At 47.0% G+C, this 15,775-nt stretch overlaps 1 protein-coding gene across 1 annotated transcript in view; it reads right to left on the reverse strand.

The window, feature by feature from the left end:
• Positions 1 to 15,775, reverse strand: part of LOC119728745 (hephaestin-like protein) — a 36,681-nt gene that overhangs the window by 17,784 nt on the left and 3,122 nt on the right. Inside the window, exons 2-4 of the mRNA XM_038201114.1 lie at positions 10,844 to 11,088; positions 2,581 to 2,793; positions 1,383 to 1,520 (exon numbers count right to left, since the gene is read on the reverse strand). Coding sequence (XP_038057042.1) covers positions 1,383 to 1,520; positions 2,581 to 2,793; positions 10,844 to 11,088 — 596 coding nt within the window. The remainder of the gene's footprint in view (positions 1 to 1,382; positions 1,521 to 2,580; positions 2,794 to 10,843; positions 11,089 to 15,775) is intronic.

Consider the following 15,775-nt stretch of genomic DNA (forward strand, 5'->3'; position numbering starts at 1 on the left):
AATGTCAAACAACTAATTGCCTGGGAATTCAAAATATTGCTTTAGACACTGTCTAACTGATCACATAATAGCGAGAATGGTACTCCAATCATGTGAAAAGTTACAGTTCAAGGAATGTTTTTAAAATGTTGACATTAAATCTCTTAACTGTAATTTATTACCTGATGATGTCATGATGACGTAACAACTTGTTTTCAGATTCAAACTAGGTTTTATCATTATCTGGCAATAAACCGTTTGGAAGAAATTTCCACATTTGAATTTTACCTAACTTTGACCTTGCGGTAGCCCCGGAAGTATTAAGGTTGAGCATATAAAGAGTCATAAGTGAAAGGAGTTGGTAACTTTTTCAACGAAAATCGCTTGTAATTTGATACCCAATGACGTCATAGTGACGTCAGAGTTATATGCACCACTTGGGGTCAAGGATGCCGTTGGTTCAAAGTTACACGTTGAACTATTGAGGAGAAAACGTGCAGAGAATTACAGTCCAGAAAAATAGAAACAAAGAAGAAAAATTTATTCGAACAATTCTAAAAATTGATCCATTCATGCCCGATCACACAATTAATAATCGCTATAAAAAATTGCTCAACCCTTACTGAAGATGTCATCATACAAATTCTTTAATAGTATGACCTCCTTGGTTATACACAAAAGCATTATATATCCACTAAAACATGGCTCACCTCTCTGGCTGCCTGACCACGTATTTCATCACAGTGCATCCAGAATCCAACAATAAGCGGGCCCCTGGCCCCACGCCGAATTAAAGGGCTCGGAAAACAATGATACAATTCTTTTTCCAGAATTTAATGGAACAAACAAATGAGATAAAAATACAGGGTTCCTGACTTTTCAGTACAGTAGAAACGTTTTAAGAGCAACAGTATATTCTAAACAAAATAATGAAATAAATTGTCTTTACAATCTCAAGAAACTTTTGCTAAAAAAGTCATATGAAAGTGGCCAGGAATCGCCTCAGATTGCACCACAGAGCATCCATATTCCAAAACTTTAAGGGGCCCTTTAAGCCACGCAGTTGCGCTCTGCGTTTGCATTAATTTTGTCCGTCCTTTAGAAATTCCAGCACCCCCTGGCAAAAGTTTGTTCCAGCGGGCTTGAAGCAATCTCAATGAAACAAACAGTATTCTCAAGCTAAATCTATTACCTTTAAGATGGTGCAAATATCCGCAAAAAAAATTTTGTTGTAAATTAGCAAAAATGGAGGGGTTTACATGCACCATTTATTTTCAGGACGCCCTGTAAATCCTGCAAAATCCTCCTCTCGCTGCTTCTTGCAGGTTTCGGGAGAACTAGGGTTAAAAAATACATGATAAGTTTACATGTTGTTTTTTGGGGCGTTTTTTTTTTTTTTTTACCTTGATCAAAATCTGTCCTGCCGATGTAAGTTTCAATGTTCTCACTGAGCAAGTAGCTAAGGTTCTCATCCACAATGCTGAACATGATGAGAAATTCCTTGTCAACATCTGTTCGTCTGCCACTTTCATCCAGGATCCCTAGTACAAAACACAAGCACACTTCCAAAGATAAGCTTTTTCTCAATACCCCACTGAAGTGAAATCAAGATGGCCACTAGAGGGAGAGCATGTACAGAGGAAATGATTGACAGGGTCTTAGGAAATCTCAAGATTTCCTATCCTCAAGATCAATTTAAGATGGATGGTCTCATCAGGCTGCTCAACTAACCTTTTTAAAGAAATGTTTACAGTTACATTTTGAATAAAATTGATTGATAAGATTGATCAATGTGGCATACTTGAAATTCCTCCTTACTATGATTAGGGTAATAGTTAAGTTTGTCTTTTTAAATGTGAATCATCCCAAACACCTGCTGTACTGAAAGGGAATGGAATGGTTGGTCAAGAAATCAGATGGAGAGGCAGACGTAGCTGACAATGGACAAACTGCACAGCTTATTCATTTTAATCAAGTCAGCAAACCATTTTCAAAGACATATGGCTAAAAGGGGGGGGGGGGTAGCCTGTTCAGCACCTGGTACAGACATAAGCACAATCCCACGACAATACAATAAAACAGAGCATCTAAATTGCGAGAGATTCCAGGGAGGCCGCTACACTATGACCCACTAGTTAGATGCTTGTTGCTAATTTGATCTAAAAAGGATAGATATAAACAGTGGAATGGAGTGAGTGGAGTGCTGTGGCCTGGAGCATTGAATTTGTGGTTTGCGGGTAATTCCGCGGGTTGTGGGTTCGAGTCCAGCCTGCGGCTACGGTGTGTGCGCCCTTCGGCAAGGCACTTTGTCACGCATTGCTTCTCTCCACCCAGGAGTGAATGAGTACCTGTGAGGGAAGAGATGGTTATTGTGGCTGATTTTAGCTGCTTTTGTGCTGAAATGGCAGCTGTTTACTCCCCAGGGAGCTGAGATGGTATTGGGAATGTTTCATTGGCCCGATGAGCAGGGGTAATAATAAGCGCATTGTATCCTTTGGCAATTTGGCGCTCTGTAAGTCCAGTTATTATTATTATTATGAGTGCATACGTGTTCCATAAGAAGTCGTATCAATGCATAAGTTAATGATAGACCTGACCAACCATCTTTGCAGATCATCAGTGCACCAATCAGGCCAGTGTTGGTGTCATGAGGTGTAGAGATGTGTGAGTGGTAGGGCCAAGGCCGACAATTCTCATTCTGGTCTGCCGGACCAGCAGCTTCATTGGCAATCCATTTGAAGCGGTGTGTCTGGCCTGGTTGTATGTCCTCATCATTCTTGTCTTTGCCTGTTGTCCCGTCTTCGTACCTCGCACCTAAACAATCAAAGGAAGGTTGAAAAATAAAACTGCTTACTAAATCTGATTGACTTGGAAATGAAAAGAAAACACGGCCAGTGGTAGGGGGCAGGGTCAGGCTAAGGGGTTTATCCCCCTCCCCATCACGAATTGTACCCATCTCCCATGATAATAAGGTCAAGTATGAACAGCTTGAAACAAGGTTATTTAATTTCTTGCGTCTTAGGTCACCAGAGCTACTTTTGAGTTAAAAGTCTTTAACTTGCACATGATTTAATCAGAACATCAAACTGAGTAATGTATGCAAATGAAGAGCTGATTGTGCTCTTTCTTAGGATGTATGTTTTTGTGAAAAACATGCTCAGCTTAGGCCAAAAAAAAAGTCTCCGGTTTCTGGTTCGATCGAAGAAAAACAAGTAGCCATGCGCGTCGGCAAACTGAAAAAGTTTTTTTTTCAATGAAAGATGATGTCTCAAAACCGCCAAACTCACTGGTTTGACTGGAATCCTGCTGCTGCACAATTTTAACGTGTTTTTAGATTGGGTTATGGTCGAGAATAAGCTTTATGTGGCCTCTCTGGACTCCCATATATTTGCACTAAGTTTAGTCGGGCACCATTTGCAGTCATCAGCCGACATTTGAAGCAAAAAAGTCAGGTAAAAAAAAATTAAATGAATCGTGGCTCCAATACAAATCAAAAGTACATTTAAGCAAGAGTAGTAGAATGACCTCCAATCTTTTGTTTTCTTCTAGCTTAGGTCCACTATATGAGTAACACTGACACATATTTTGTGTAAATCTCCATTCATATGAACGTATGAAAAGATTGAGATTTATTTCTAGTTTTGGACATCTAACACATCCCATGCTGTTCCTGAATTAAGGGACTGTTGGAGGGATGTCACATAGTATAGAACTATGATTCATAATGTAATCTTTTCCTTTACTTTGCAGCCGCTGTTGTCATTGGTTGATGACTAATAAACACTACACGAACTATCAACTAAAGAGTTATACTTATTGATGACAACAGCGACAATCTAGACTCTCTGACACGCTCTACCCCTCCCAATGGCTCTCGTCAACTGCTCGGCTCCTGACTGTGAGGCATCCTGGCCTAGCAACACACCCCCAGAGGTGCTGCTCGCCTTGATCAACCTACACGCCCGCACCGCCCACCCAACCGTTCCTGCCCCTGCACCTACTCCCGCCTCATGCGCCGCCAAAGTGGAGAAGGTCAGGCGACCTACGGTCATGGCTGCCGGCACGAGTGAAGAATGGTCCTACTTCGAGCTACGATGGTCCGAATACAAAGAAGCCACGCATCTCACAGGAACCGATATAGTCTACCAACTGCTTGAGTGCTGCGACGACCGACTCAGGAAAGACCTGACCAGAACATTCGGTGCCCTGACGTCGCAGGATGAACCGACCATCCTCAAAAACATCAAGAGCTTGGCAGTTCGCCGAGAGAACATCATGGTGGCTCGTGTGCAGCTCCAGCAAATGCGACAGGACCGCGACGAACCAGTGAGGGCCTTTGCCGCCCGCCTTCGTGGCCAGGCTAGCGTCTGTAACTACAAGAAGGACTGTACGTGCTCTCTAGTCGTTGACTTCAGTGACATCATGGTCAGGGACACCCTCATCCGTGGACTAGAGGATGAGGAGATCCGCCTGGATGTCCTCGGACAATCCAAACAGGACATGCATTTGGACCAAGTGCTTCAATTTGTCGAAGCGAAAGAGAGTGGCAAACGCTCTGCCGGCCGCCTCCTCGAGGGTGGTGCCACTGCCACTACGACTGCTGCAGCTGCCAGCTCCTACAAACGAAGGGAGAGATCCAAGCTACAGCCCCGCGACATTAAACCTCAGGTGTGTGACTACTGTGGCAAGGCGGGCCATGAACGTAACAAACAGGAGCGCGTGAGGAAGTGCCCCGCGTACAATCACACATGCGCGAAGTGTGGCATACTCCACCACCACGAGAGTGTGTGCCGCCAATCCCAGCGGAGACAGCAGCCAGCCACGCCCAAGGCACAGGAGTCACCTCACAATGCCACCGCAGTCTTCGAAACCCTGTGCTCCGTCGACGACGCCCCACCCATGGACGCGAATGCAATCACTCTAGAGCACCACATCTACAATCAGTTCTGCGACGCATGGGAGAGGCGAGGATCTGACCCCCAACCCATGGTGGACGTCTCTCTCAAAGCAACTCCTGAGGATGCTCGTGACCTCGGCCTCCCTACCCCCCTGCTCAGCACCACCTCCTCAGCCATCTACCCTGCTATGGCTGACACTGGCTGCCAGTCCTGCCTGGCTGGCACGAAACTCCTATCCAAACTGGGGCTTGAAAGGAAACACCTCATCCCTGTCACAATGAAAATGAATGCTGCCAACAACTGCCGCATCGACATAGCAGGTGCCCTGGTCCTCCGCATCTCTGGCACCTCCCAATCTGGAGAGAAACTCGAGACCCGGCAGATAGTGTACTTCACCGACTCATCCGACCGGCTGTTCTTGTCTAAGCAAGCCTGCGTCGCCCTGGGCATGATCTCTACCAGGTTCCCCACCATTGGCGAGGCAATCAGGCCCGACAGTGCCAGCGTCGCATCCTCTGCCACCTCCCCGACGCCCACACCAGCAGCCTGCCTCACGCCAACATGCGAGTGCCCACAACGCCAGATGCCACCGTCTCCCCCAGCAGACCTCCCATTCCCAGCCACTGAGGAGAACCGGGAGAAGCTTGAGACATGGCTGCTGGAATACTACAAGTCGAGCACCTTCAATGTATGTGAGCACCAACTACTCCCCATGATGGCTGGCCCCCCACTGCGACTCATGGTGGACCCTGACGCTCGGCCTGTCGCCTGTCACACACCTATCCCTGTCCCTGTCCACTGGCAGGACAATGTAAAGGCAGGCCTTGACCGCGACGTCCGCCTCGGCGTCATCGAGCCAGTCCCAGTCGGTACACCTGTCACATGGTGCCACAAGATGGTGATCTGCCCCAAGAAGTCAGGCCAGCCCAGACGGACGGTTGACCTCCAGTCACTCAATCGTCACGCTGTTCGTGAGACCCACCACACACAATCACCATTCCACCAAGCACGTGCAGTCCCTCCCCAGACTCGCAAGACTGTGTTCGATGCATGGAACGGCTATCACAGCATTGCCCTAGCTGAGGAGGACCGCCACCTCACCACATTCATCACACCTTGGGGCCGCTACCGATTCTGTGTCGCCCCACAGGGGTACATCGCCTCCGGTGATGGCTACAGCCGCCGCTTTGATGAGATTGTGTCTGACATCCCGAAAAAGACCAAGTGCGTGGATGATACCCTGGTATGGTCTGACTCCATCGAGGAGGCCTTCTTCCAGGCAGTTGAGTGGCTCGACACTTGTGGCAGACATGGCGTCACCTTGAACCCCAAAAAGTTCGCCTTCGCCAAGATGACTGTCAAGTTTGCTGGCTTTGAGATCACCCCGACCTCTGTACGCCCCTGCCCTGAGTACCTTGAGGCGATCCAGAATTTCCCAACGCCCCGTAATATCACAGACGTGCGCAGCTGGTTCGGGCTTATCAACCAGGTCTCCTATGCCTTCGCCATGACTGACCGCATGCTGCCCTTCCGCAAACTCCTCAAACCTGGTACCCCCTTCTCGTGGACCGATGAGCTGGACTGCCTATTCGAGGAATCAAAGGCCCTCATCGTCAGCGAAATCCACAAAGGGGTGGAGATATTCGACAAGACCAAGCCGACCTGCCTTGCAACTGACTGGAGCAAAGATGGTCTGGGATTTTGGCTGCTCCAGAAGCACTGCGACTGCCCCTCCTCAAAACCCTTCTGCTGCAAGACTGGTTGGAGGGTGACTCTGGTTGGGGGCCGCTTCACTTCAGGTGCCGAGTCCCGCTACGCCCCAGTGGAGGGGGAGGCCCTTGCTGTCATCGATGCACTTGACAAGGCCCGCCACTTTGTCCTTGGCTGCTCTGACCTCATAGTGGCGGTGGATCACAAGCCCCTCCTGAAGGTGTTCGGTGACCGCTCACTTGAGGACATCCCAAACCCTCGCCTCCGCAACCTCAAGGAGAAGTCCTTGCGCTACCACTTCCGCATCGTCCACATACCTGGTGCACGCCACGCTGCAGCTGATGGGGTATCCCGCCACCCCGTGGGTAAAGGCGCACCGCTACAGCTCCCTGATGATGTCGCACCTGTGCACTATGACTCAAGCGAACCAACGACCACTGTGCTGCCACATGACTTCCTCACTGCTGTCCGCACCAGTGGCCCAGACCCTGTCGAAGTATGCAGTCAGTCTGCCACCACAGCTGCTAAGATGATCAAATCAGTCACATGGAATGATGTCCGCCTCGCCACATCCAGTGATCCAAACATGTGCAGACTGATTGAGATGATACAAGGGGGCTTCCCCACTCTCCCTGGTGACCTCCCCCGTGAGCTCCGGCCATACCACCAATTCCGTGAGAATCTGTCAGAGTTTGATGGCGTATGCCTTTACAATGACCGTGTCATCATTCCCTCGTCCCTCCGTGCCCGGGTCCTTGAAGCACTACACTCGGCCCACCAGAGCATCACCATGATGTGCGCACGAGCTCAGTCCTCATTCTTCTGGCCAGGTATGACCCCCGCCATCACCGATACACGGGCACGCTGCTCTCCCTGCAACCGTATGGCGCCATCACAGCCAGGCGCACCGCCAACGCCTCCCGTCCAGCCCGATTATCCATTCCAATGCATTGCCGCTGACTACTTCACCTACCGCGGCTGTCACTACCTGGTGGTGGTGGATAGGTACAGCAACTGGCCAATCGTCGAACAGGCAGCCAACGGCGCCAATGGACTCATTACTGCATTGCGCCGCACCTTCGTGACCTATGGAATCAGCGATGAACTGTCCTCAGACGGTGGCCCAGAGTTCACCGCAGGGTCCACCCGCGCTTTCCTCCGCAACTGGGGCGTGTGTCACCGCATCTCATCCGTCGCCTTCCCCCACAGCAACTGCCGTGCTGAAGTGGGCGTCAAGACTGTGAAGCGCCTCATCACTGACAATACTGACGCTGAAGGCACACTTAACACTGATGAATTTCAGCGTGCCATGCTCCAGTACCGCAACATGCCCGACCATGACACACACCTCTCCCCTGCTATGTGCGTCTTCGGGCGTCCCATCCGTGACTTCATACCCATCCACCCTGGGAAGTACAACCCACACAGCACATGGCGGGAGACACTCACATCCCGCGAGGAGGCACTGCGCAACCGGCACATGCGCGCTGCAGAGCGTCTCTCAGAGCACACCCGTCCCCTCACGCCACTGATTGTCAGCGACTGCGTGCGTATCCAAAACCAGACCGGACCACACCCGACCAAGTGGGACAAGACCGGGGTTGTGGTGGAGGTGAGGCAATTCGACCAGTATGTCGTGAGGGTTGATGGATCTGGTCGAGTCACCCTACGCAACAGGCGATTCTTGCGGAAGTACTTGCCTGTCGTTCCACGTGCGCCCCTCCTAATGGCACCCGGCCCAACACCTTTGCTGCCGGGGTCGCATGCAGCTAGCCAGCACCCAAAAGCAACCCCTCTGGTGCAGGCCAACAACCAGTTACCGCAGGACGCCTCAGCCACACCACCTGCGATGCTTCCAGCCGTCTCCCAGCCAACCCGCACTAACCATCCTCCAACCCCGGATGGCTTGGAACCGACTCCCACCTCACCTGTGACACCCACCGTGGCCACCACGCGTCCACCCAATAGCCAGTCCCACCCAGGCTCCGTTCCCCGTGCACTCCGCGGCCTCCTGCCACACAATACTCCTGGTCTGAAGGAACACCTGGCCCCGACAGTGGATCTGCCACCCCTGGACCGCTCCTTGACTGCCCCTCGCCGATCCACTCGCTTGTCACGACCGCCGGCCAGGCTTAGGGATGAACTATAGGACACCCATATACTCTGGACTTTTGTTTTCTTCTTCTTTTTTTTTATATAGCCAAAGTTACAGCTACAGTTTTCTTCCTATAACCTATGCTTATTCTTGTTTCGATCTTTGCTTATTGTTCATGTTCACGCCTTTGCAATCTGTGCATTTCTTTAGGTTACATAGTTATGTCTGTTACATTTGGAATCTTTTCTTCCTAGAATTGTTAGCCTTTGTTATTCCCAAAGACTTGGGGGGCATATAGAACTATGATTCATAATGTAATCTTTTCCTTTACTTTGCAGCCGCTGTTGTCATTGGTTGATGACTAATAAACACTACACGAACTATCAACTAAAGAGTTATACTTATTGACATAGCACATCTCTACGATTTAGTGAAAGGATTGCACAATAAAGAATTGGGTCAAGTTGTATCAATTTCCTGGGATACATCCTGAATTCAGCATGACGATTTCCTTGATCAAATGGAATAAACAGAATAAAACAGCTAGTACATGAGCTTCCGTTGAGGTTTCCCCCATACTTATCTCAACCCAACATCCACCTTCCTGTAAGACCTTCAGACAATCATGTATTTGTTTTTGTGCAGTCGTACATGTACATGTAGGTATCATTTCGCCGTTTTGTTGCAGGAGAAGGATTGAATTGGGAGGGGAGGGGATTGCAGTTTTTCCCCTCCGTTCTAAATTTTTTCAGGGATAAAAGCTAGTGTACATTGAAAAATTCTCCCTCTGAGTACATGCACATGGCAAAATCATCAATCCCTCCCCCTCCGATCGAAACATTGATTTGTCAGTAACTTACATTTAACAGAAATGTATACATCACCAGCATGACTATCTATAGGGGTGGGGCAGACATAGTCCGACAATTTGGGACTCTCAATACTGTGTATGAGAGTCCCAAAACTTAAGGTATTGAAAACAAATATGCCAAAAAAAAAATAGACTGGCACTTAAAACAACCAGTCCAACACAGCTTCAGTATTGCATCAATCAACCATGCCAACAGAATTTAAGAAACATGTGGCATGAAGCGGGAACTAGTCTCAATTTACTGCACATTTCTCCATAGTCAAGCCACCAGACTATTGACACTGAATGAAGAGGTCAGTCTTTTCAAATAGTTGGACCATGGTTGGACATGTACCAGTCTAGTATTTAGCCCCATTTTGAAATCACTTGACTTCCCTCTCATGTGCAAAATATTGAAGAAAAGTTTCCTTTAAAAATTGAATTGAGTCTGCAAACTTGGTTGGTGAAATACTGAGGACCTTTTCTTTGCCCAGTGGAATTTTTGGAGGAAGTTTCTGGCTAAACTGTGGGTAAAGTTGGCCTGATTTAGTTTTGCACGTTTCAGAGCACTCCAGAGCCCTGTCTGCCCCAGAAACTTCCTCCAAAAATTCCACTGGGCAAAGAAAAGGTCCTCAGTATTTCACCAACCAAGTTTGCAGACTCAATTCAACTTGTAAAGGAGACTTTTCTTCAATATTTTGCACATGAGAGGGAAGTCAAGTGATTTCAAAATGAGGTCTAAAGACTAGACTGGCACATGTCCAACCATATTTGAAAAGACTGACCTCTTCATTCATTGTCATTAGTCTGGTGGCTGACTGTCGGGAAATGTGTAGTAAATTAAGACTAGTTCCCGGTTCATGCCACATGTTTCTTAAATTCTTTCGGCATGGTTGATTGATGCAGTACTGAAGCTGTGTTGGACTGGTTGTTTTAGGTGCCAGTCTATTTTCTTGTGTTGCATGTTTTCAATTCTTTTAAGTTTTGGGACAGTATTGAGAGTCCCAACTTTTCGGACTAGGGGTGGGGCATATGAGCCACTACATGTAGCTAGGCATGTGTCCTCTCTCCTGTTAGAATTTTTTTTTGGGGGGGGGGAGATCTTGACATTTACTGCAACTATTATTATGACAAAACCTTATGTCAACGAGTACCCCACTTAAAACAATGACACCAAAGTGACCCCTCCCTCCCCCTAGAATTTGAACTCTAAATGTCGCATCATTGATTACCATCAATAGAGTGGGTAACCAATTCACCAAGTTTCACTGGTACCAAAATTCCCCCACGATACGAAACCTATCCACTTACCTTCAGAGTCCTTTTCATACTTCATGCCATGTGGATGCATGGTGTAAGGTCTGCTAGCCATATTCTTGAAGTGGACAAACATGGTGTCGCCCACCTCCGCGTAGAGTATCGGGCCCAGGAAACCAAGCCATTCCGGTTTGGCAATCTCCTCTGTGTAAGTAGCGTCTGTGTACTGCTTGTACACAGCCTTCTTGTATTTGCGTCCAATGCGGTGGGTTCCGTTAAGGAGAAAGTCTGCCTCATAACTACATCAAGACAAGTCAAACAATATGGAGAATAAACACAGAGAACGTCTGGAACGGGATGAGGCTGAATGTTCTAGTTTCAGCTACTTTGTTGGTGGTGTCCTAACCAAAGTGCGTTTTTCCCGAATCTGCCGAATCATACCACTATTATTGGGGCAAAGAAACATTCACGTGCATGACTTAACTACCCTTGCATTACATGGTTAAGGATCAAATTTATACTTTAAAGGTTTCCACATCGTTGAGGTTTATTTTTCCAAATTAAGCTTATTGCTTTGAATAACGCCTCCACGCATCAACTAATGTCCGCACCTCCATGGGCATGGTCTTCTCTCGCTCTAAGTATGGGTTCCTTTCTCCATGGTATACTGCCGAGTTCTCCCCCCCCCCCAAAAAAAAATCCCTACCCCCACCCAAGACACAAATCCTGGCGAAACCCAGGAGCATTTACCCTATCATAATTACAGCAAGCAATCGGGATCTCGATGTTTGTCGACAATGGGAACAAAAAGAAAATTGATTCTTCGTACCCATGGGTATAGGCCTATTATTTAGGATTAACGTATAGCCAACTCGATCAGTAAATCAAAATCTACATATAGTTTTGGATGTTACTCGAGGAAAATAAAAGCATTTGTGATCTGGTAACGTCGAGCGATAAATTCATGGAGTGCGCAACGGGCGTGGCCATCTGAACATTTTCTTCGCCAGGAAAAATCAACACGATCGTGACACAAAAGTAAATAGGTCGCGTTTTGACTTTTTTGCATATACAGTGAACTTTGTATCTATCGTAATGATTGAAGTTGCGTTCCCCAATGCTCTTCAAATTCGATTTTTTATTTTTCTCCAAACCGGCTAACTTTCTAAACGTTAGGTCTAACGTTATGCATTCGAAACAAAATAAGCTAATTTTCTCTGTGAACACCGAAGTTGCAACCCTGGTGTCCCGGGACAACTGAGACTAAGACTTTATTGCTCATATACATGCAGCCTATACATGTCCCATTTTTTTAATACTGTATAAAGTTACACAATGCCTATGGTGTCGGTTATCAAGTACTACGTACTTTGTACTTTTTAAGAACTCTATACGCAGAAATTCATTAACAAAAAAATAAAAAATTACAAACACAAGAACATAGTGGCTGCACTATAAAGCTTTATTGTGCGAAATGGCCAACGTAGCCTCTCACATAAAACTCCAGAGTTATTTTCAGTCATTATGATATAAAGGAGTCTTTCGTAAAATGAGATGTCTTTTCAGGAGCATCAAGTTACATTCACCACATATTACCCCCTTTTCTTTGGCGATGAAAACGACTTCACGCTCACTAAACGAGGAACGCTAAAAGTATGGGATAGGTTTTTTAAAAGCCAATGATATAGTGCATCGCTTTACTTTTGATATGACAACCAATCCGGTATTGTTTTGAACCTTTTTGGAAGTCGTCGTTTTGTCAAATGACAGGCACAATAATTTATTTATTGGTGGGGGTGGAGTTGCGAGGGGCTGGGGGTTAACGAAATTGACGACAGACAAATTGAACCCGCCAGATATCTCCCTTTTACCGACCGCCGCAGATTCGAAAAGTGTCGGACATTGATTCCCTCTCTTTCGTCATGATCAGTATCGTCTTGTGACTTGTTTACGTTCCTTCACTCTTCAATAAATCCATTTTGAAAAGGATTTTTTTTTTTTTTTAGGGGTGGACCTCGAGAATAATCTCACGGGGAGAGCAACTCTGAAATTAGGTCGGATCGGGTGAGCTATCGATGCATGAAATAAGGCCACAGCAATCAAATGAAGTCAGCGTCGTGCTCCACTGCTTGTACGGCTCGTTTCCTTTCATGCATGCACACTTCAATTGAAAATCTCCCCCTATTTCTGTCTGAATAAAATGAAGAAAAAGTATTTTATAAATCTGCCCAAGGCTTATACATGGATCAAGTGACGTGTTTGGGTCCATCCGGGACAAATATCATGTCTCTGCTAACCACAGAACACTTATGATCACCGTTTTTGTGCTTACACCGAAAGCCTGGAATCCTTAAAAACGGGATGTGCGTTTAGTATGTCTGTGTGTGTGTCTGCATGCAGTGCGTGCGTCAGCCAAAAAGTTCCTTGCTTACCGTGCATGCTAGTCCAGCCGGACCGGTAAACAAGTTGTGCACACATTTAAAACACTCATCTTATGAATATAAACGTCCGTGCACAGTTTCACGCTTTTATGAAAAGTTGCACAATTCATCGATATTTTAGCACAACATATCCTTACTATTACAGACTTGTTCCTCCTTCACGCAGTGGAGAACGTTACAAAGAATCTTAAATTGCTGCAGTCGTGAAGTTTATGGACCGGCCTTACGCCTACCGTTTCTGCGCTTACAGTCGGCTATAAAATAAAACCCGCGCCCTGGGGGACCCTGGCTATAGCGGGGCACTAGCGGGGACCTACCCAAGGGTTTCCGAGAAAAAGGTGCCCCGCTACCCTGGACATTACCCCGGGACTGACCCGAGACTTCCAAAGGGGTTGCCCCGCAAGCCGGGGCGATACCCGGGGATTTCCAAAAAGCATGCCCCGCCGGCCGGGGCATTGCCCGGGGCTAATACATGTACCGGGACTTCCAAGCAGTTACTCTGGGACTTACCTTCGGAAAATCACTAGCCTATATGTACATGAACGACATGCATCAGAATGCGTGGGGATTGAGAAATCAGAAAATCATGAATTGTCTAAGCGCGTGGGACTTGACTAAAGGCTACGCTTGAATAGCACGCAAGAGGAAACTGCTTTCCAATAGGAATTCTTAACTGGAAAAACACTCGGTAGTAGTCGAATTGTACTTGTATTTGCTGCTCCTTTATGGGTGTTTAGTCGCAATTAAAATTCTGAGAAAGATAGAACAAAAGATTTCTATATAAGTTGGTTTCTAAGCCACCTCATTGAGCAACACCGGATACGTTTTCCTAATATCAAGTCTTGCAAAGAGGTTTCGCATTTGCATATTTAGAGCACCAAACTCTCTTCTCGGTAGGTGGTACATCCATGCATTATATTCCCTTTATAATTCAAGTTGTCCAGGCCGGGGCAGATCCAGGAATGTTTGCAGGGGGGGGGGGGTGTTTCATCAGGAAAACAATTCTGAAACGTAGACAGGTTTTTTCTCCGGACACTTATCCTCCGAAAATCAATGAGGGGGGGGGGGGGGGGGGGGGGGGGGGGCCTCGTACCATACTTTTAATGGGGGCGCTGTTCAAATCCGACGATAATTAACACTATATTACAGAATAGTGTACATATACCCCCTTACCAAGCTGGCTCTGTCCGTATTTTGTGCAGGCGGACATAATTAACATATTATTTTTTTGGGTGTCACAGCAGGGTGGGGTGGGGGGGGGGTTCGCATTATTTTCAACACATTTCTATGAATTTTTTTTTTTTGCACAGAGCAGGTTTTTTTTTTTTTTTTTTTCCTCCCCCCCCCGGGATCCGCGCCTGTTGTCGAATACCTAAACTTTGAGAAAATCATATCCATCAGTCACTGTTAATTTAGGCCTTAATGTATCACACATAAAAAAAAATCGAAAGAGAAGTTCATCATACTTATTCACTTGTCAATTGTAACCCGCACCCCGGGGGACCCTGGACTAGCGGGGACATAGCCGGGGACTTCCATATTGAAATTTGGAAACCCCCGGGTAGTCCCCGGTAAGTTTCTAGTCAAGTGCCACGTAGCCTTTAGTCAAGTCCCACGCGCTTACCCAGACACGTGACGCACTCCAGATGCTGACACGTAAAAAGACTAGCACGAGCGGCGTAGCCGCGAGGGCCTTTACCATCTCGTGGAGAACGCTTAGGCCTATGTTTTTCTTCACATTTTGTCTACCGATTTGGTAGACATGCATAATGCATTACCCGTTGTGAATTGACCAATGCAAATGCAGAATTACTAACGTAAATCAGCCGTCGTCTGGCGCCAGAAAGCACGCGCGCCATGGCGCGCACGCGTGCTGTTGCTGGTAACCGCAAACCACCGTTAGATGATTGGTTCTTCTTCTTTCGTATGATTTGCTGACAACTATACAATTTTGTTCAGCTGATGTAGCCATGATTGGTTTATATTGCTTGATTTATATTACGTGAATAAATGAATAAGTGATTAGTTCCACGAGATAGTAAAGGCCCTCGTAGCCTTGACCAATGCTGTCAAGCCAAGCTTTTTCCCTGAACTGTCCGGCAGCCGTTTTACCCTACTTGTCACGGCAACGTACGCCGCTAGCAGCCCCCTGGCTAGCTCCGCTTGCCTGTACTGTACTTGTCACGGCACACGTACGCCGCGCGCTTTGCCGGTACGTATACAGTACCTACGTACGTACGTACGTACGTACTACGTGCACCCCATGCAGTAACCAATACGCAGTCGCAGTCGAGGCGAAAGACAGCCTTGACGCAACCGTCGCCAATTTCTTATGTGTTTCTTTACGTTTTCGGCCAATATCGGCCGAAAATTTCTGATGCACATATTTTACACGATAGCCAATCACAGCCCGTGCACTTTGACCCAAACATGCATATTCATGTTACTTCGCTTCGTCTTGTGCGTGCGCGTGTTGAACGAACGATGTGTGTGTGTGATGCGTTGTATTATACATGTACATACTGTACATAATGTACATGTACAT

The sequence above is a fragment of the Patiria miniata genome, unplaced genomic scaffold, assembly GCF_015706575.1.
Source record: "Patiria miniata isolate m_02_andy unplaced genomic scaffold, ASM1570657v1 HiC_scaffold_20, whole genome shotgun sequence".
Classification (NCBI taxonomy): domain Eukaryota; kingdom Metazoa; phylum Echinodermata; class Asteroidea; order Valvatida; family Asterinidae; genus Patiria; species Patiria miniata.